Consider the following 21,796-nt stretch of genomic DNA (forward strand, 5'->3'; position numbering starts at 1 on the left):
CTGCCTTCATCAGATCATTCCAGGGTGCTCCAGGAGTGCTGCAGCTCACTGGTGAGCAAGGGCCCCTTCCTCCACATTTCCCAGCTTTGCACATGAACATACTCGCATCCTGTAGGCTCACAACCACCAAACACCTGGGTCACTATATGCCCCAGAGGTAGGCCCTCAGCTTTAAGCCCTTGCCCCACTACTAGTAAAATCTGGCAGAAGCTGTGATGCCAGACTACAAAAATGGTCTCCTATGACCAGAGCAGCTTTGGGCTCCTTTGAACCTGGAGCTGGCCACTCCCCAAACCCATGGGCATAGGCTAGAGTTTCTAGCTCCTTCTGAGCCTCAGTCCCTGCTTGGAACTCTGCCTCTCTTGCCTTGGTGTTCTCAGGCCCATCCTCAGGGGTTGGGCTTCCTGCCCACCCAAGTTGCTGCCAAGGCAGTGCTTTCATAGGAGAGATGCTGGACACAGGGTTTCCATCTACCTGCTCAGTTGTGGGTCTTTTCACAGAGAAACCTTTGGGCTGCACTAGCTCCCTCACTTGAGGGATCTTGAGCAGGCAATGCCTGGTAACACCAGCCTCCAGAGGCTTCCTAGGCCTGCTCTGCCTGGACCCAGTTCTCTGCCTGCCCTGTAGGCTCAGACAGTCAACCCTGCTATCTAGAACCAGGCATGACAAGGAGGCCAAAACCAAGTTCCCAACTTGGCCTCTGAGCCCAAAGTGGGAAACATCAAGGATTGTTTGCTAATGAATTATAGAAAAATATCAGTAATAGTTTCTTTTCCCCTTTGGTCCCCCAAACCTGGAGCTCTCCCAGAAGGGCACCTACAGGATATGATGTTCCCATATCGATTCTTATTGCGGTTTTCATCTTCTTTGGCTGTGTCCCAGGAAGCTGTCTGCCCCTCTGGCAAGGCCTGAAAAGAAAGGACAGAGTGGTTAGAATGGCCTGTGATGGAAGCTTCCATCATGTGAAATGAGCCAGCTGGGTCATGAAATGTAAAGCCCTGTGTGTTCATGAGAGGGGCTTGGGGGACAATAGACTTGGCCCCTCCATGGAATTAGTCACTTGTTTATTGGCTCAAAGGTCCTTGAAGTCAACAATATGTCATGATCTGATCTAGTAGGGGAGTCATTTGTTCATTCATTCATTTAATATAGATATTTATTGAGTCCCAAGTACATGTTTGACATTGTTCTAGGTACTCAGGACACAGAGAATAATGTCCTGCCTGAGCTTCCAGTTTACTGAGAGAGAAAGCATAGGAACAAGAAAATGAATGTAGTTTTAAACAGTGGCAAAGGCTATGAAGAAAACAGAGCAGGGTAAAAGGACACTGATGGGGAGTGAGAATTCTTTTCAATTTGTCGCCATGGGGAGGGCTTCTCTGAGAGGCTAACATGTAAGCTTCTCTTAAGGATGTAAAGAGACCAGTCACGCCGAGAGAAGTAGGAAGGTACTTTCTGCACAGAGAGAACAGCATGTGTGTGCAAAGATGGCAACCAGAGGACCATGTTCAAGGATGACGCGGGGAGACTTGTGACAGGAGCATCTGGAAAGGCTGTGATTGTGCTTGTGGTACGAGGCACGTGGTCACATGGTGTACACGCCATGTTGAATGGGGAGCTGCCTGATCCATGTCCCACCAAGCGATTCTGTGTTCTGGATGGACACAGGCCCTAGGAGGCCTGGGGAGGAAGCAGTGAGGGCAGTTAGGGAGATGCTGCAACAGTCCAAGCAAGAGGGGTGGTGCCTTCCCCCGTTGTAGCATGAGAGAGGAGAGATGATTTCCAGGATGTTCAGACGAATGTTGGCGTGATTCCCCAGAAGCAGACGCAGAAACAAGGATCTGAGTGGGAGTAGTTTATTTGGGAGGCAATCCTGAGGGGCAATCCTAAGGGGGGGTTCGGGGGGAAACCAGACAATCAAGGGAAGGAGGTGGATACAGGCACACCCAGGAGCAAGCCCACTGTGTGCACCGGAGCTTAACCTCAAGGCCCGTCTCTGCCCCAGGGTTGTCCCACCAGAGGGAGAGGGCGGTTGGGGCTTTGTCTACCAATTGCCGTGTGTCACTGGCTGCAGACAGTCAGCCCTGCTCTCTAGGCAGGGTGTACATATTCTTGGGGCCTGAGGATGTTCTCAGAAACAGCCGCTGGTGCTTCCAGGGAGACACTGGGTGGGCAGGAGTGGGACCAGGGAGCACAGAGGGGATGTGGGCCGGGCACCCGGGATGGAGATGTGGACTGTGATGCAAGGAGAGGTAAAGACCCAAAGAGCAGAGTGGAGGAGAGTCGTGTCAGCAACTGAGATAGAGAAGCATAAGGGGGAGAAACAGAGCTGGGGAGGCAGAAATTAAGTGCTGTGTTCTGGGTCCCTCAAGTGCACAGATCAGAGCCCCGCCCTTGCCGGGCACGTGTGCATCTTAACATGCTCAAAACAAGAGCAGCAGCCGCAACAGCAGCAGCCTTGTTTGCGGTGACGCTTGGCTATCTGGTCAGCGTCAGCGTGAGCGGGGAGAGAAGAGATGAGAGCCGGGTAAGAGGAGACAGACAAGTAAATGGCCGCGTGTCGTGGAAGCACGCTGGAAACACGGTAGTGCATTCATGATCTCAGGGTGAAGCAAGGTGGTCATTTGAGGGAGCAGTGCCAGCTGGAGGGAAGACACAGAAGTAGGACGGTGAGGCCACCCTGCCTCTGGCAGAATAAGCCTGAAGGCAAATCTCACGGCCTTGCACCGTTTCTGGGACCGGCGCTACACCATCTTCAGCTCCCAGGCGGCGGCACAGGGGAGGGCAGCTCCCACTCATCTTAATGCACCAGCCTTGCCTGGGCCCAGCTATTCCTGATGAGGTCTATGCTAAGTGAGGTTTCCATGGGGTGACCCTGATCGGTCAGGCATTTGGCTGCGCAGCAGGCCGTGTAGGTGGGCAGGCCCACTCTCCAGCTCTTGCAAGACACCCCCTTTCTTTGCTTCCCTTGAACCTAGATGGGTCTTCTAGAGTAAGGGTTGGCAAACTGTTTCTGTACTGGGTCAGAAAGTAAGCAATTTGGGCTTTGTAGGCCATCTAATCTCCGTGGCAACTACTTATACTCACATCCACTGTTGCGGTGTGCAAGCAGTCACTGACAAAACGCAGACAAATGCAAATGGTTGTGTCCCAACAGTAATTTATTTTACAAAAACAGGTGTCAGGCTGCATTTAGCCTGTGGCTGTAGTTTGCCGACCTTTATTCTAGAAGTATGACCGTGGTCCTCATCTCTGCAGCCGCTGGGTAGCTATAACTGGTGTCCTGTCTGCTAGTCATTCCGTACTGAACAGGGATGAGGGGTGGTCTAGAAACTGTTCTCCAACAGTTTCTCCCAGGGTTTTAGATTGGGGAGCTAGGGTGACTTTCCAATTATTAATTCATCAGAGGTTTGCTCGATGTGTGTCAGAGCTCCTTAGACAGGCACCCTGAAGGGGAAGCAAAACAGGTGCTAGATTCCTGGCATCAATCTCTGCCCCAAATCTGAGTGGGGCCAAAGAGCCATGGAGCTAGAAGAGTGCTAGTTCACAAATGGAGGACTTTCCCCTACTCTTCATCTTCTCCTGCTCCTACTCTTCTACTCCTTTCTCCTTCTTTTTACTCCTCAGTATAAAATCATGACCACCCTCCATCCTTCTGGCCCTCAGGGTCAGCCAGCTCTAGATTGCAAATCATTCTTGCTTTTGCTTGTAACTCAGATTCCAGCCCCTGCCTCATCCTTTCACCCCACCCAGGCACTGCCAGGCAACTTGCTGAGTTGATGTATTCCTGGTTCTCTGCCCAGCTGGGTGGGCTGGTCTCAGTGGTGACATTGGTCTTCTCAAAGTTTAAGCTGATTCCTAGGGGTGGACTGTCTACCCGAAACACTCTGCCAAAACCCAACTGTTCATTCAAACATACATCGTGAAAGTGGGATGAAGTCAAGAGCAGCAGACCCCAGACATTTCCACACTAACTTCTCAAAAAGAAAAATCTGTTGAGTGCCTACTGTGTGCCAGGGTTCAGGTCACAGTGAGCTGAAGGTTTCATTATAGCTACACGTTAGAACCACCTGGGGAAGCTCTCCAACTCCCTGAGCGGCAGCCCTGTCCCAGACTAGCTCATTCTGACTCTCTGGGGATGGGACACAGGCGTCAGCAGCGTTCATAACTCTCCAGGTGAAGCTAATGTGCCACCATGATTCTTGCAAATAGTGAATTTACCTGGAGAAACACTTTCCCACGAGTCTCCTCACTGGTTTCTCTTGCTTTGGTTTTGTCCCCTCCAATCCATTCTCCACTGTAATCAGAGAGATCTTTCTAAAATGTGAACAGGACCCAGTTACTCCCCATGCCATGGCTTCAGGATAAATTCCAAACTCTTTAATACATGGTCCTTAATGACTTCACCCCACATGTCCCCCGCGCTCATGTCTCGCCCTTATATCAGTATTCCAAGAGTAAGGAACTAAATGCAATGCCACAGCCAGTTTGAGGGGTTTCAAACTTCTGAGACTGTTTATACATGCTCTTCCCTCTGCCTGAAGTTCTCTTCCACCAGCCTGTCTGGTAAACTCCTACCTATCCTTCAAAACCCTAATTCGAGCATCTTGTCTTTGGTGAAACTTTCCCCGCTCACCCCCCTGCCACCCACTGCATCTAGATACAGTCACGTCTATTATGAGACGACTTCTCTACATCTGGTAACTTGAATGTCTTGTCTCCCAACTTGGTGACAGGCTACTCCAGAGAAAGGGCAGCATCTTATGCACACTGGTATCTCCAGAACTGGTACTAGCTTTGTATCTCATAGGTGCTTGAATCACTGCTTTTGAATCAATGGGTGAAGGATGGATGGGAAAAAAACCAGCGGGTGAGGTGACTCCTGTGAATGCAGAAGGCAAAGGTCCCGGAATCTCAGAGGTGCCAGTGACCTTGAAAGCCAACAAATTGTGTTCCCTTCCACAACGGCCTGCCAGGCAGCTAATAACAGGACCCCCTGCACTTATAATTTAGAGCCCTCAGGAATGGAAAGCTCACTGCCCCACAGAGCTCTCTGCCTCCCTGCCAGAACAGAGTCACTGGATGGTGCTTTCTGTTTGCTGTCTCCAAGTACTTTGCCTTTTCCTGGCTCCACGGGGTATCACAGAATAAGCATGCACCCTCTGTACCGTGACATTGCAGAGATTTGATAAATTTCCTGTCCACCCCCAAGTCCTTAAATGGCAAAATTTGGGAGTTCTCCCAACATCCAGGCCATGCCCTTCAGGAAACCTCCAGCATATGATAGCCTTGGAATAATCCTAAATACAGCTGTGATTCTCCCTCGGGAAACCATGCAGGTCTCTGCCACAGCCTTGGGAGCCCCTGTCACCCGCCCTGGTGGGGGTTGAAGGAGAATGTGCGGGCTTGGGGGGGCCTGTGTGGATGTTGACAAAGGCAGAGGAGGTCAGGCCTAATAGTCACCCAGGAATGAGTGGTAATGACCCTCTAATTGACAGACTTTGATCACACATCCATTTCCCTTTTTAGGAAGCTGCCATCTAATAGGGGATAATCTCTTAAAGGAAAAAAATATACAAGGGGGTAAAAGTATGAAAGGGAGACACATCTCCATCTTCAAAGTGAGCCAGCTGAGGGGCATTATTTTTACATTAGTAGCTAGTTACAGTAGATTGACCAGGGAATGGTGGCAGTCATTAGGAGCTAATCACATTCTTTTGAAACCAAAATTGCCACCTCATTATATTCACCCATTATCCATCTCCGCTATCCTTTCCTCCTTCTCTTCTCCTTTGAGCGCTGAGCTCTATTTTTACACTTTTCCCTGAGTGTGGAAACAATTCCTACTCTTCAACCGTGTTGCTTTTCTAAGACAGTCATTTTTTTTTTCAGTCCTAGGAGATGCATTCGGGGATGTCCGTAATCCTGGAGGGGTGACTGCATACACAGAATCCTTCAAAGTCCGATGTGGAAGGATCTTTCAGAAAATATATTATGGCCTCACTTTACATATCCACATAGTGAGGTCCAGAAACAGGAAAGGTTGACGAAGAAAACATGCAAGAGTCTGTCTTCCTTCCCACCCTTGCACAGGGCCCATGCAGGGGACGGTCCAGGTCCTAGAAATAGCAGCAGTGGACACGGCAGACAAGGTCTCATTAACTTTATGTCCTGGTTGTGGGAAGGTGCAGACCACAAACTTGTTATTGCTCATAACAAGTGCTATAAAGACATTAACCAGGATGCTGGGAGGGAAAGTGACTCTGGGGACAAGGGACCAATTAAGCTAGGATGGATGAGGTGGCACTCTTGGCCAAGGTGACATCTGAGCAGGAAGACAGCAGCCCCTGGCTTCTGGGAGATGGCCTGGCCCTCGCAGCTGGGCATTGGTGTTTCCCTGTTGATCATACACAACTTCACAGGAAGCCAACATCAGACAAGGTCACTCTGAGACCAGGATGGAGCAAGACAATGACACGGCCACTCTGTGGTCACGTCAGACATTGTGCCAGTTGAATTAAGTGGTCAAACATCCCCCTGTCCTGGTTAATGAGCAACTGCTGCCAATTACAGCACTAGCCTCTCGTTTTAGCCTCTAGTGCTCTCTTCTCATATAAAGATTTATTAAGGTACCTCATCCTACCACTCCCTTAAAGTGTCCAATCCAGATGAAATGCCCAAGTCACCTAACACAGCCCGCTGAGTCCAATATCCTTTTCCTGGGCTCCCTCCAACCCCAGCAGGTTCCTAAATCCCCCTTGGTACTGCAGGGTGACCTTCTGGTCTCTCACTGACACATGTGAGCTGGAAACCAAGTGATGAGCAGAAGTCAGCTACGGCAATAGCCAGGCGGGAGGATGATCCAGGTGAAGGGGACAGCCAGGGCCCAAGCTTAGGGGGGAAAGAGCCTGGTGTGTGCTAGGACATGGTCCCAGAGCCAAGAGAACAAGAGAGAAGGCACATGTGTGGATGAGGAAGGGGGGGCTCATTGAGCTCTTGTAGATCATGGCCAAGAATGGGAATTTTATTCTGATTCAATACAAATGCTTTGGGTGATTTTTAAGACGGGAGGCGGGGGCTGAGACAGAGTCAACATCAAGACAAGAGAATCCATAGGATTGTGCCACCTGCCTCAGTTTCCCTACCTAATGCTTTAATTCTCTGCTACAACTAAGACTTGTTTCTGATGCCTGCTTGGCTGGTTCCTTTTTCTACCTGCGGGTTTGCATCTATTGGGATAAGAAGGTCCTCTCTGAAGCTTGCCATCCTTCCTCAGACACTCTTCCGTGCATCTTTTTGGGCAATGGTCAAAATAGTGAGATCTCAGAACACAAAACTTCCCATCCAAAATGCCCATCCAAGGCTGAGGTGTCCTGGTTTATTTCCTTTACCTGTTCACCCACTATCAGCACATTCTGTCAGATACTGTGACCCCCTCACTGTCTGTGGCTTGACTATATCTCTAGAGATAATTGGATATGATATGCCCTGGGGTGCAGCAAACCAGGCCTAGGAAATGCTGACCAGGCAGGTTCCAGATGATGCTACAGTGCACAAGGAGGGACTGGTTTCTCCAGGGTGGTGCAGCCCAACCGGATTGCCCAGGCTCTGCCCACTACACTCTCCCAGGGCAGGAAAGAGTCCAGAGTCTCCAGGAAGGAGGCGTATTTTATCTGGGTCTTTCCTCCATTTATCGTGCCAAGAAATACATGTTGCCCACTAACTGTGCTGATGAAGCAGAGAAAAGGCACTGCTTTATAACGGGCAGATAGACTAGAGTGTTTATTTTTACTGTAATTCATTTTACCACTCCAAATCCCAATGAACTTTTCTGAAAATTCAATCAATAATACTCCCTTCAGGTTAGAGGTGAAGAAAGGATTCGACTACAAGGTAGCGTGGGGGAATATTTTGCTGATGAAACTCTTAATGTATCCTGATTGTGCTGATATTTACATGATTCTACATATTTGTGAAAATTCACAGAATTGTATACCTCCCTCTCAAAATGAATTTTCTAGTATGTGAATTAAAAATGAAAAAATAATATACCCCAGAGTTTTTTGATGATTGGTGATTATCTGAGTTAATGCCCATAGGCACCTAGCCCAATGCCTGGCGCATTGTTGATGTTCAAAGACTCTACCATCCCACACTTTCCCAAGGATATGCTATGGCGTCTCCTTGGCTTATTCCTGGAGTTCACCCTCTATTCTACTTTGCTCAGAAACATCCAGTTTATTGTCACAAGGGCAAATATGGGGGCTGTCTGCAGTACCCATCCTGGTTTGTCTGAATGCCAGAATATCAGTTTTAAAACTGGGACCATCCTGGGCAAACTGGGGTAAGTTGGTCCCACAGATGCTTGTATGTATTTAGGGTGTGAGACAGTTTCATGAGCTCTTGGGAGCCTAAGGTCTGGTCTCAGTTGTGGTCCACAGATTTAATAAACACCCACATTTACTGAAGTCTGTGGCTAGCTGACAGATGGCAAGGGCTGCCATGGACAGTTGTGCAGGTTGTGTACCATACAAAAGCATCACATCCAAGGGCGCACTGTGCCTGTGGTAGACAGGACAGTTTCTGGGTATATTATGAATAGTTTCTGGAAGGTGACAGTGAAGTACCTTTTGTTCCTTCACTCTAAGGTACTGTATGAATTAGTGGTAGCCCTGGTGGAGGCCAAGCTTTCAACACACATCTCCTTCCATGCTTAAGAACACATGCTTTAGGGATTATAAATGTGAACTGAGAAAGCAGGAGAGGATGACGAATGACGTCTCCTCAGAGTGGCATCAGGAGAGCAAATATTATTGCGCACCACATCACTAAATAGACAGTAATTTATGAGTTCTGCTGGAGAAGCTGAGTAGAAAATCAGATTGTGGTGAGGAGTGGATATTTGTCTGTGACAAGGCCAAATAGTCTTTGACCAAGGCCAAATAGTCGAGTGTGTGTGTGTGGGTAGAGTCACAAATGCCCTTTGAAATGCCCCATTGTCACATGTCTCCTTAACATGAGCATTTTTAGGACAGTGGTTCTCAAACTTAGGTATGTTAACAAATTTCATAGGGAATTTAATAAAATGCAGAGACCTGGGACTCACCCCACATCAGTGCCCCTGTGTCTGCATATGCTTTGCTAAGTCACCTCCAGTTTAAGAACCATTGTTTTAAGCAGCAAGGTAGGTTGGAAAGCAAACTCTTGAGCAGCGTTCAACCTAAAATGTAAAGGCAGATACTTTGGGCATCTAAAGAGACTGAGAGTCTGTGTTGGTTTCTTTCATTGGAAAATCCTGTTCTTTTTTTTTAATACCCCTTCCCCCTCCCTTGATTGGGGTTATCCTCAATCACTTAAAATTTTTCACCTGCATTTTGTAATACAAGATAGTCAATATGTTGTATTTATATATAGTATATTTTCTAGATACTTCAGGGGAGAGAGAGGTTAAGTCATGCACCTAGATTCAAGAAGTCTATAGTTTATATACTACAAAGCCATAATCATCAAAACTGCATGGTATTGGAACAAGAACAGACATACAGACCAATGGAATCGAATAGAAAATCCAGAAATAAACCCACAGATTTATGGTCAACTAATCTTTGACAAAGGAGCGAAGACTATGCATTGGAGCAAAGAAAGTTTGTTCAATAAATGGTGCTGGGAAAACTGGGTCGCTACATGCAAAAGAATGAAGCTTGACCACTACCTCACACCATACACAAAAATCAACTCAAAATGGATTAAAGAACTAGACATAAGACCTGAAACCATAAAATACATAGAAGGAAATATAGGCGAAACACTACGGGATTTGCACATCAAAGACATCTTTACAGACACATCACCCAAAGCAGTGATAGTGAAGGCAAAGATAAACAGCTGGGACTACATCAAATTAAAGAGCTTTTGCACAGCAAAAGAGACAATAACAAAAACAAAGAGAAACCCCACCAACTGGGAGAACATTTTTGCACCCAACACTAATGATAAAGGACTGATCACAAAAATCTGCAAAGAGCTGATGAGACTCAGCAACAACAAAGAAAATAATCCAGTCAAAAAATGGGCAGAAGAGCTAAAAAGAAACTTCTCTGAAGAGGAAATGCAAATGGCCAACAGACATATGAAAAAATGTTCAACATCACTTGTAATCAGGGAAATGCAAATCAAAACTACCATGAGATACCATCTCACACCAGTGAGAATGGCACATATTAAAAAAACTAGCAACAACAAATGTTGGCGAGGATGTGGAGAAAAAGGAACTCTTGTGCACTGTTGGTGGGAGTGCAAACTGGTCCAACCACTATGGAGAGCTGTGTGGAGATTTCTGGACCTACTAAACATAGAGCTTCCATATGATCCAGCAATTCCACTCCTAGGTATTTACCCAAAGGACACAGAAACATCCATTCCAAATAGCACCTGCACTCCTATGTTTATAGCAGCACTGTTTACAATAGCTAAGCTTTGGAAACAACCCAAATGCCCAAAAATAGATGACTGGATCAAGAAGATGTGGTACATATATACCATGGAATATTACTCAGCATTCAAAAAAGATAAACACATGCAATTTGCAGCAACATGGATGGCACTGGAAGGGTTCATGCTCAGCGAAATAAGCCAAAAAGAAAAAGAAAAATACCGGATGGTCTCACTCATAGCAGGAATCTAGAAAACTTAAATAAGGGACCAGGAAAATGAATAACTATAAGAAAGTGAAAATCAAAATCAACAAAAAACTATGAACCAGAGACACTTTTTGGGGGGTGGGGGGCGGGAGGGGAAGGATTGGGGTCAGAATGGGGCGTTTGCAATTGTATGGGGGATATAAAAATAAATTTAATATTTAAAAAAAAAAAAAAAAAAAGAAGTCTATAGTTTAACAGAGAAGCTCACAAGGGTGTTCCTTGAAGCTCTGAACCATGATCTGGGGGTTCCTGGAACCCACGCCAGGCTACAGATTCTGGACCCCTCCACACATCATCTCCATTTACATGGTAAACCTCTGGGTACCTGCCTCTGTGCAGCCACTCTCCTCTAAACCTGAACTCAAAGGCCATAATTATGACCTTATTTTCTACAGGAAGACTGTGTAAGGGGTAGACTCATTTCATTTTTATTTCTCTTTTTCTAGGTGGGCATCTTTGCTTCCCTTCCAACATCTGGCTTGCACGTTTCAACTCTTTCATGTTTCCAAGTCCCTGAACCTGTGGATCTCTTTCCCTTTGTCCACATGATTTTTCCTTTACCTGGTTGTCTTCAACTTTTCTTTTACCCAGTGTTACATCTTTGGTGAAGCTTCTGATTGATCTTGGCAGCAGGAACTGACAAGAAGCAAAAACAAACAACAACAAAACCTGAGCTCCCCCTGGACTGCCCTTACTGATGTGCCTATGAAGCATTTTACCTGGAGTTCTGTTATGCAATTATTTGGTGTGGTAAGAAAATGCACTTCTTTTTAAGTAATGTGCTTGTTTGCTTTATTTAGCTTTCTAATTATCTGCAGTGCCCTCAACAGTACAAGGCACACAGTAGGTACACCAACTGTTTCTGGTCAAATGAAGTAGAAGCACACACTCTCACTCTCAGACCTCAGGAGTCTGTGCATGTGAATGTTTCATAGAAAATGAAACTGGATCCCAGAGAGAGCAGAGTTTGTCCAGGAGCCTCCAGCATGTCAGGAGGAGATTTAAACCAATTTTGACTGTCGGCCAAGGGATTTTTCCATGATACCACCTGAAAACTGCCCACTGGGTTGGGGAAGGTCCCCATATTGCTTGCTGGGTTCCAAAAAAGAATGGGAAATAGATGGGCCTCCCTGGTGACAAAAGGGGTTCAGACACAGCATTTTGAAGCAATCTGTAGCCACTGCAGCACAAGTTCAATCCCTGGCCAGGGAGCTACCCACATGGTACAGCAGACCTCTCCTGTCTCTCCCGCTGCTCCTCGCAGCAGTGTTTCAGTCAATTCTGTTCCCTGCTTTGTCTCTGGTGAATCCTCTCACCCCCGCACCTCTGGCTTGTACCTCAGTTCTTACATGCATAAATAAGCAAATATTTTTTTAAAAAGAATGTAAATAGAGGGCCTCCCCCGGTGGCGCAACAGTTGAGCCCTGGGCTGCGAGGCTTCCCGCAGCCTCTGCAGTGCCGGTTCATTCACCGGCCACCGGCGAGGGTCCCACACAAAAAAAAAAAAAAAAAAAAAAAAAGAAAAAGAAAAAGAAAAACAAAACAAAACAAAAAAAAAAGAATGTAAATAGAAAAGTAAAAATAAGCTAAAGGGAAAAGACTGAATAGTCTCTCCTACATGAGCTCATTCCTGCTAGGACAGCTGCAAGTCTGAAACCACATGGGTTACTGATGACTTTTGGTCACCCCTGACATGGACCATTTTCTCCTTTATTCAGTCCAGAGGGGGTGGAGTGAAATGAGCAGGTGGAGTCCCAGGGTCCTGCTGAGTTCCTAGACTTGGAGAACAACCACTATACTCCTTTACATCATGTGCGCACCTGCCGCTGATTCCCAGGCCGCTCTCTAGAATCCTTCTCATTTGCAAACTGAGGAGCTGAACAAGAACTTCTCAAGGATCACCCACAGAGGGATGATCTGTGACTCTGATACTCAAAGAGGAGAAGGTCGCTTTGCCTCTGCTCAGGTGGCTCTCGGCAGAGAAGGGGCTGACCTGATGCATCCATCCCCATGGCGATGACCCATCAGGAGGCTACCCCCGCCCACCCCCACCCACAAAAGATTAAAAGAAAGATGGCAGCCCTAGCCTCTCTCTATAAAAGCCATGCACATGGCATTTCTGCTCAGAGCTGGAAAATGAACAAATGTTTGCTCTTCATTAGGCGGCATCATATTCCTCACAGCTGTTCCTTGTTGCCTTAAATAGTCTTAATGGAGCTGTAATAACTAGATACCTTCTGGTCGCCCTACTGGGCCTGTTCCATTCATTACAATGACAGGCCGCCTGGACTGGGCTGGGGCTAACATGCTTCTCTCCTCTGCTTCCACCATAGTCACCTCTTTCTGTTTTCCTGTATATTTCCCAAACCTGATACCCTTCAGTTCTCCAGCCAACTTCAGTTAGCACTTGTTGTCAGGCTTAGGGTTTTTGTTTTGTAACTGGAGACAGTGGGGGAATTTGGGCTGGGGAGGTCAGTGGGGGAGGAGGGAAGATTCTATAGTCCAAGACTGCATGGAGAAGCCCCTTGACCTTAATGTGGCTATGTTCCAGCAGCAGGGAGTTCTGAAGGTTGAGCACCTGCTTTCGTGGGCACCAGGTGTGACTAGGGACAAGCAGAGTGGGTCAGACAATGCAGGAACAAGCAAAACACATCCTGGGGACTCTGTGCATCTTTCTAGACCAGAGTCTTTCAATCTCAATGGCACATTATAATCACCTCTGGCTGTTTTGGTTTAACTGAAGGATGGCGCGGGCATTGGTGGTCTTCTCCAGGCAATTCTGGTTTGTAGCCAGTATTATGAACCTCAAAGAGTGAGATCCATATGGCAGCTACACCAAATTTGCCTTAGGCTTCCTTGTGTTCTTAGGAACCCAAGACATGTGGTCAATCATGGTTGCTAGGACTCGAGATATAACTATGGAGGTGATAGCCCCAGAGGGGGTTCAGTGGAACTGGGCAATCCATCTGGCCTAGAAAACTGGTTTCTACATAGACTTCCAAAATATCATGGACAGAAGAGCTCTTTATTTCATTGGTCCAATCCCCTTGCCTTTATTGCATAAATATGGAAATTTAGGCCCAGAGGCAGGGAGTGACCAGCTCAAGGTCACTTGGCTACTTAATAAGAGACAGGACCTGAATCCAGGCATTCTGACTCTCAATTCAGGCTGACTCATATATCAAGTCATTGAATTTAAAAATCTATATTGGAGACTCAGGTTTTTGTGCCAAAGAGAAGAAGCTGAGCTGATTTTATGGTTCTACGAGAGAGAACGTGTGTGGGTCTTTCTGGGCTCTTGGCCCAGTCTCCTGGTCCAGGCAGTTTAATCTATTTCTTGAATTACTGTCTCAGCCTCCTACCTGTCTTTGGCCTCCCTTTTTGATATATGCCAGATAGTTACATCTAAAATGCAAATACATTTTTAAAAACCCTGTTCCTTTCAATGGTTCCTCATGGCCCCTGTAATAAAATCTAAACTCTGGAGCTGACAAATATCATCTTGCCCCCCGACCCAATGTCTGACCCTACAGATGATTTCAGCCTCATCTCCCTCCATGTTCCTTCCCAATGCTAATGTACTAAGCTGCCTCTGTTTCCTGACACTCAACCTATACCCCCCCCCCCGCCCCCATGTAATAGCTTGTTCCAGACTTTCTGCCGACAATACTCTATTTTTATTTGGTTATTCTCATTTCTCAGGTTTTGGTTTAAATTTGACATCTTCCAGAATGCCACAGACTATGCATCCTCAGGTTGGGTTTCATGCACCCCACTCAACAGGGTTCTTGTTACACTCCAGGCACACCTGTATGGTGACATATGTCAAGATAGTGAAATGATCTGTTTATGCGCCTATTTCTAAGAAAAAGCTCTACATTTACAGTAGGCAAGGACTCAGTCATCTCATCTGCTCAGTTCCTAGAATCTGGAATAATTCCTGGTGTAGGGAAAGGGGTCAGACTTCTTAAAATTGAAATTTCATGAGACTGACATTACATGAGACATGTTAGTGATGGTGCTTTCAGGTTATTTCAGCCCAACCTTAAAGCCTCCCTACTGCAGTTTTCAGGTTCTAGACATCATGGAGCAGACACAGATGATTTCTGTTGTACCCTGTCCACATTCCTGACCCTCACAATCAATATGCCCAATTGTTGTTTCATGTCACTAAGATATGGGGTAGTATGTAACTCAGCAAGCAGTATTTTTCACTAACACAGTACATTATTTACCATAACATATTACATTAAGTTATCATAAAATAACTTTTAAGTCTAATTTTATTTCTTGTTTGCCTTGCCAGAACACAAGCTTCCCAAGAGAATCAATCTTTGTCCATTTTATTCACTGTTGTGATCCCAAATATCTAGAATAATGCTTGGGAATAGTAAATACTCAGTATATATTTACTGAAAAATAATTTAAGTGATTGTTGCACTGAATTGAATCCTAGAAGACACAGCTTACGATAGCTGAGAGGTCCCGTATACGTCGATTTGTCAAACTCACTCATTTGTGTGAAATACCTGAGCAGGAGTAACAGACAACAGAGCACATAGTGAGTTGTCTTGAGAGACAGAGTGGAGGTTGAGGAGACCCTTTAAAGAGGACACAGTCTTGAAGCAGGTTTGTGATTCTTATGCTCAGTATGTAAATTTCAGACGTCACAGGAGCCTTGAGGCTCACAGCAATATCCAGTTATAGTCTTGGAAAGTGGACTAGCACGTTGTGAAAAGACTTTCATTAAGTGACGTTTTCCAATTAACCTCCAGTTAATCAGGAAATGCTGTTAACTAGAAGCTAAACATTCCAGCTGATTAATATAATTTGAACTAATTGAGGGCAAGACTACTTTAATTAGAGTTATTTCTGGTTGAGGTTCAAATGATAAAATAACATGTATTGTTTTCTCCCATTGACAAAGCAGTTGGTTTCCACGTTAGAAAGTTTGGAAAATGCAAAAAGACACAAAAAAGAAATAAAAAAAATTCAACCCAAATCCCACCACATAGAAATGGATGTTTCTAAGACAGATAACATTCTGCAAGGAAATGCACCAAAATAGCCAAATATATTTGTATTTCTGTTTTCAGATTCTAGATTGCAAGTTCTTAGAATGGTGTTTCTTTGACTTTGACTACTTATTTCCTTTTCTGATAAGCCACGTCTCTCTCTTAATTCTATTTGAAATATTAAAACCAATGAACTACTATGACTGGCGACTTATTAAACCATCATGATGTTGAACATGCTTTCACCAACAATGTACTCTCTCCTGACATTCATTCATCATATAGATTTATTGGTGTGCATAAGCAGGCATAATGCACCCACTTTAAGGGGTGGGACCATACCACCAACCCCCTATGAAATAAGGTCTAGGGATGGGAGGAGGAGACTCGACTCCATCACAGCTCAGCTCTTATCTCCATATCTTTCTCAAAGTGGTAGATTGGACATATGAAGAATGCCATTGCATTTAGACCATATTTGAAATAAACTGCCGGTTCTCTGAGTTGGTAATTACTTATAGTCATTGACAGAAATGCTTTTGTTCTCGTAAAAGTGCCAAACGTGCCCCTGGCCACCATGCTTTATGCTCTCATAAAGTTTTAGGGCCAGACAGTCCCTTAGAAATCACCTTATCCAAACACTTCTTTCAACTAATAATTTTAAAATTCAGGTAGCAAAATGATCTACGGAGATCACACAGTTTGTTGTACTGGAACCCAGTTGTCTGGATCCCAGCTCCAATTGAGCATGATTTCATGACCTCACCGGCTTCTGAAATATTGCTTTGAAAGCTCTTTTTCAGAATATCGTCTGAGAGATAAACTTAGTCTGCATGATCAAGAATTCCAAATGTGTAGTGTCTGAGTCAATGTGTTTTCACTGCACACAGAGAAGCCCAGCCCAGAGTATTTGGGGCACATGCTGTCTGTGGGGGGAAAACCCACAAAAAAATAGTGCATATAACTTGCAGCCTGGCACAGAGTAGATGCTGGAAAGATATTTTGGGAAGGAAGAATGCGAGGGGGAGAGGAAAGGAAAAGTGGAGAAAGAAAATGCCTATTTTCACAGTGGCTGCAGCTGCGTTCCACCTGCCTGAGGAGGGCTGCCTGGTTCCTCTGGGGGAGTGAGATGCTCTTGGGTTCAGGAAAATATCTTAATGAGTTTTTCCTTTTATTTTATTTCACTTTTTGTTTGTAAAAGGTGAGGCCTAAGCTCTGAAACAAAAGGAGTGAGACAAAGAAAGTTAAATTGTGCTGCATAATAAAGTAAGGGGAGTGTGGGAGTTCTTTTCCTGGCTGCTGGGAAGAAGAAAAGGGAATTTTTGAGGATGCTAAAAAGAACTTTGGGGAGAAAAGGAGAGAGAGACCTGACAGGGCCAGAACCTGCAGGGGGGGTGGGTTGTGCTCAGGCACCTCTGGTCCTTGGCTGCCAGCCTGTCCCCTCGGAGCTCAGGAACCATCACTACTCACATACCCTGTGTTAGAGGTGCTTTGGGAGGATGGAAAGGGATGGCCGATGTGGAGTTGCAGAGAAGGCAGACAGAGAACACCTGGTGCTGGAGGCCAGATAGTGACTTGGGGGCTGGAGAACACAAATGAAGCATGGTCATGAGCTAAGAGGTGACCAGGAGTAAGCAAGTGTCCCAGGGTTCCCCAGGGAGACTTGCTGGCTTTCAACAATGTGTGTGGAGGGGCGCAAACCTTTCTATCTTCCCACTGAAGGAAGATGTGGGTTCAAACAGATTCAGTAAGCCTGAGCTGGTGATGCAGAAGCTTCCAGTCCGGGCCCACGCTTTGAGAAGCAAGGATTTGGCACCCACGCGGCCTCTGAACCCATCAGGACATTTGTCCATGGGTTTATCTCTTACCTCATATTCCTCCTTGAACCCGTAGCCCTGGCCTCTCTTCATCTGGGTGATGTGCTGCAGCAGGTCGGCCACCCGGATGGCGGGCTGGAACTGGTCCCGGGGGTAGCTCATCTCCACGGGGTCGCAGGACCGGTAGGGGTGCGTCTGGATGGTGAGGGTGGGCTGGGAAAGCTCCCCACGGCTGCCATCTGCTTCAGAGAGAAGGAGCAGAAAAGACTATCACCGGCGGGAGTTTTGTCCCCTGTCCCCTACACTGTTCCAAGCTTGACCTGAGGAGGGAGGAGGAAGTCAACTCAGGACGCATCTGGTGAGAAGACCACAGAAAAAAGACTCGCCCTGCTTCCCTGGCAAGGAAGTGGTGGTAGATTTAGAAATTAAAACAACAAACACAGCCATGACTGCAATGACCCTCAGGTCATTTCTTTTTCAAGGGGTCATACCGATGGAGTAAAGGCAGAGTCGCAGGATGGGTGTCATCCCTGTCTGGGTCAGCTCTGCCCGGGCTATCCCAGAGGAGAAGAAGCCTGATGGGCTGCTGAGCAGAGCACCTTCTGGTTTAGCAAGTGCGATCTCCAGACAAGCTCCCTGGCGCCTGCCTGGGGATTGGAGGCACATGTCTATTTCTGGCCCATTTGTGCACCTAGTTCTCTTCTCGTTTGTTTCTTTTGGGGTATACACTGGGACCCCAGCCTTGCACCCCCAGCAAACAGCAGGGACCCTTCTAGCTGCTCACTCCTGCGATGGGCTCTGCATCAGTGACAGCCTCCAGCCTGCTGCCCAGCTCCCCAGCATTAGCACCCTCCATCTAGGAGTGTCGCTCCATGCACCGTGCAGGGAGGGAAGGTGCAACAGCTCCCTTCAGTCCTGCCTGCTACTTCTTCCAGGCCTGGGTCCCGTGTCTCATCTCCATGAAACCTCTCCCTCATGTAAGACTTGTACTCCCCTCTGTAAGACTATTAGCATCTGCCAAGTTGCCTTAACTGTCTTCTGTGAGTTTGGCCACTCCAGAAACTGGCATATGCTTAGGCTGATCCTTGGACCCCTAAATCCATTTCTTGCCCTATCACCTCCCTGACATACACTGTCAGTCTTTCAGGGACAGAACTCTCTGGTCTTGGTCGCCCCATCTGCTCCCAAAAACATGGCCAGTTTCCTCCTGGACCCTCGCATTGCAGCAAGTATGAGATGAGGGTTGGCAGATCCAGTCTGTCTCTCCCAGACATCCTCTGGCACTGGAAGGTGCCCCCGAGGCCCCACTGGGTGAATGCCAAGCTCATCCGGGACGTGTAGCACATATTCCTGCTCTTCCGCAGCTTGTCTTACACAACCCATGTTTCCTGCCGCTTGTTTGCCTGCCATGTCACAACAATCCATCAGACACTGACTGTGTGTGTGAAGGGGAATTCCTATGTGACCACATGAGAAAAACTGTCCCTAGTAGGAAGGGCTCGCTGACAGAAGGATCTAGAGCATGCAGGTTTATGCACAAGGCAGGTAGGCCTGGGCCAGATGTCAGCACCACCTTCCTGACTGCACTTAAATGAAAAATATTGCTTATTTTTTCTCTCAAGATTTCAGGTTACAGGTAACGTGTTGTCACTGGCTCTGCTGAAACAGACACTTGGCAAACATGGGGCTGCTTCTCTTCTCCACACCCTTGTGATCAGGGGCTGGAGTTACTGAGCACTGAGTCTGTGCAGGGACTCTGGTCAGCACTGGAGTGCTGCTGTGCCACCTCCCAGGCCGGGTAGGTTCATTGTTGATTCCAGCAGTTGGAAAGAAAATTTTGGAGACTTTGGTATCTCTAACATGTCTTTAATGCCAAATCAGGGTACCAGACACAGAAGCGGAACAGTGGGCAGAGGGTCGGGGGGCCATCGAGGCTTCCAGACCCACCCTGCCCCCCATCTCTGCTTTCTCTCTCTCTGGCTTCTCTCCTCTATCGCTCCCTTCTCAGCACGGGTGTCCATATTTATATAGGTGCCTGCCCTGTGCTCTCCCGGCTTCTCTGCCCGGTGTCTGCATTTATAGGTGCCTGTGCCCCATGCTCATGCCCCTTGGCCTGGGTGTCCTCAATCATCGGTGCGGGCACCCATGTGCTCGTGCTCACAAGTGCCGTCTGTAATTATGTTAACTCATGTGGGTAATGAGCCCCAGAAGGAAAGCAAGGCCACAGGTGGCTGCCGTAGAGGCTAGCAGTGGGGAGGTGAGAAAGCCTGAGTACCCCATGTTCCTTACAAGTGCCCAGAGTCATCCAGAATCCACCCTCAAGGCTCCACGGTCTAGCGGGGACACAGACAAGAGGCACCGTCCAAAGCACGAGAACAGAAGCTGGAGAAGACAGCGCTTTTCCGCAAGTACAACGCAACTGATAAGAGTGAAGGTGGTGGGTGGAAACATGAAGGGGACAAAGCTGTCAGAGGTGGTAAGAAGAGCCCCTTTCTTTAATGATTCCCACTATTTGTTGTGGGTGCCAAAGCTGCCTGGGTATGAGGCACCCCTCTGCGAACAGGGCCCCTGTGATGGTTTTGGGGGGTGGAGAGGATGAGCCAGAAGCAATGCCTGCAGCCCAGGTGTGTCCCCATCTGACTCCCCACCACATACGGGGACAGGTGTCTTCAGAAACCCACGGTCTCCTGAAGGATGAGGGTCATGGGCTTCTTGGGGGACCAGCTGCCTGGGAAAGACAGGCTTCTGAGAACCGGCACCCAGCCACTTTTATGAGCTGCCACATGTTTCCAAAACCAAATAGCTGCCAATATGGATATTTCCCCTAAACACATTGCTAGACAGACTGTAAACTTGGTGTCAGCAAAACCAACACTGGAGTAGAAAACAAATGCGTCTGAAATTGAACAACTCGTATGGTTGGAACATTTGTAATAATGTCATTGCTGATGCTAATGATACTATGAAGACTCGGAACCAAGGGATTTTCAAGGTTTATTAATTCAACTAGTTGGACTCCTTTTTCCAATGTATCGTACCTCACCTATTCCCTTATTAACCTCCGATAATGCAGAAGTGATGCCTTTTATCACACCCCATTTCACCAGACGCACTATACTTAATTTTCCATCATTAGGTTTAATGAAAACCCAATTTCACAACTCACTTCTCTCAGGAACCTACAAGTAATGCTACGTTTTTATCAGCCCCAATTAAAAAGCGTTATGATGTTCCTATTCGAGAGGGAGCCTTAAAACTAATGTGTGAGTCTGCTGCTAACTCAACAAGGGCGCTGGACCCACGTGGTACTCATAAAACCTCACTTAGACCAGCTGGGCCAGGGAGCGCACGCCTTTCATTTTTCTCCTTACCAGACCCTTAATTTCCATGCCATCTCAACATCTCACTTATGCTTATTCATCACGCAATAATATTTTGGGATTCTTTTGCACTTCTAAAGCTGTTGCTTAAGCCTCTGGGTTCCCTGTGATAACTCTGTCGCTGCTGTAAGGGGCTTGTGGGGAGCCACAAGGGTTTTCGATATCTTTGAGATCCAGGATCAACGCTGTTCCTCTTATTTCCTTGCTTCTGTCTCTACCAATTCCTCTTCCTTCTTTCTTGGGAACCTGGCTTTTACCTACTCTCTCTCTCTCTCTCTCTCTCTCTCTCTTTCTCTCTCCCACATATCACCCTGCTCCCAGGCATTATAGCTTCAGCCACAGGCATATTTCCAATCACTTGCCAGGAATTGCCACTCCAACTGGCGAACAGATATTTACTGAGTACCTATTTCGTACAAAGCACAGCGTCAGATAGCAGGCACGTACAGAAGGGTGGAAGGGAGAGTGTTCAGAGGGAGATAAGCACACCACAGCCCTTGCAGGAGGGAAGAGATAAGGTGTGTTAAACAAGTCTAGCAAAGGTGGGAGTGGGTAGGACCTGGGAGATGGAAGGATAATGGGCAGCAAAGTTAGGCGTGATGGGAACTTTTCCCCAGCTGTGGGCACACATGCCCCGCCTCTGTGGTTTTTGCCATAATATGCCCAAGCCGTATCACCTCTCTGATAGAAATTCCTGCAGTGATGAAAATGACCTAGACCTGTGTTGTGTGGTTTGGTAGCCACTAACCACAGTGGCCGAGGCGACTGAGGAACTGAGTTTTATGCTTTAATTTTCATCAATTTACATTTAAATATCTGCATATGGCTTATGGCTGTTGTATTTACTGGACAGTGCAGGTCTAGAGAAAGAAGGGGCCAGAGAA

At 46.9% G+C, this 21,796-nt stretch overlaps 1 protein-coding gene across 2 annotated transcripts in view; it reads right to left on the reverse strand.

Annotated features, from left to right (window-relative positions):
• PTPRT (protein tyrosine phosphatase receptor type T) overlaps nt 1-21,796 on the reverse strand; it is a 917,718-nt gene that overhangs the window by 55,852 nt on the left and 840,070 nt on the right. The window contains exons 17-20 of one of the 2 annotated variants that reach the window (XM_054697683.1): nt 17,584-17,774; nt 11,262-11,336; nt 4,222-4,317; nt 821-908 (exon numbers count right to left, since the gene is read on the reverse strand). In XM_054697683.1, the coding sequence (XP_054553658.1) occupies nt 821-908; nt 4,222-4,317; nt 11,262-11,336; nt 17,584-17,774 (450 nt within the window). The remainder of the gene's footprint in view (nt 1-820; nt 909-4,221; nt 4,318-11,261; nt 11,337-17,583; nt 17,775-21,796) is intronic. The other variant, XM_054697687.1, reaches the window with a different exon arrangement.

The sequence above is a fragment of the Talpa occidentalis genome, unplaced genomic scaffold, assembly GCF_014898055.3.
Source record: "Talpa occidentalis isolate TD23 unplaced genomic scaffold, MPIMG_talOcc4v2.1 talOcc4.10, whole genome shotgun sequence".
NCBI lineage: Eukaryota > Metazoa > Chordata > Mammalia > Eulipotyphla > Talpidae > Talpa > Talpa occidentalis.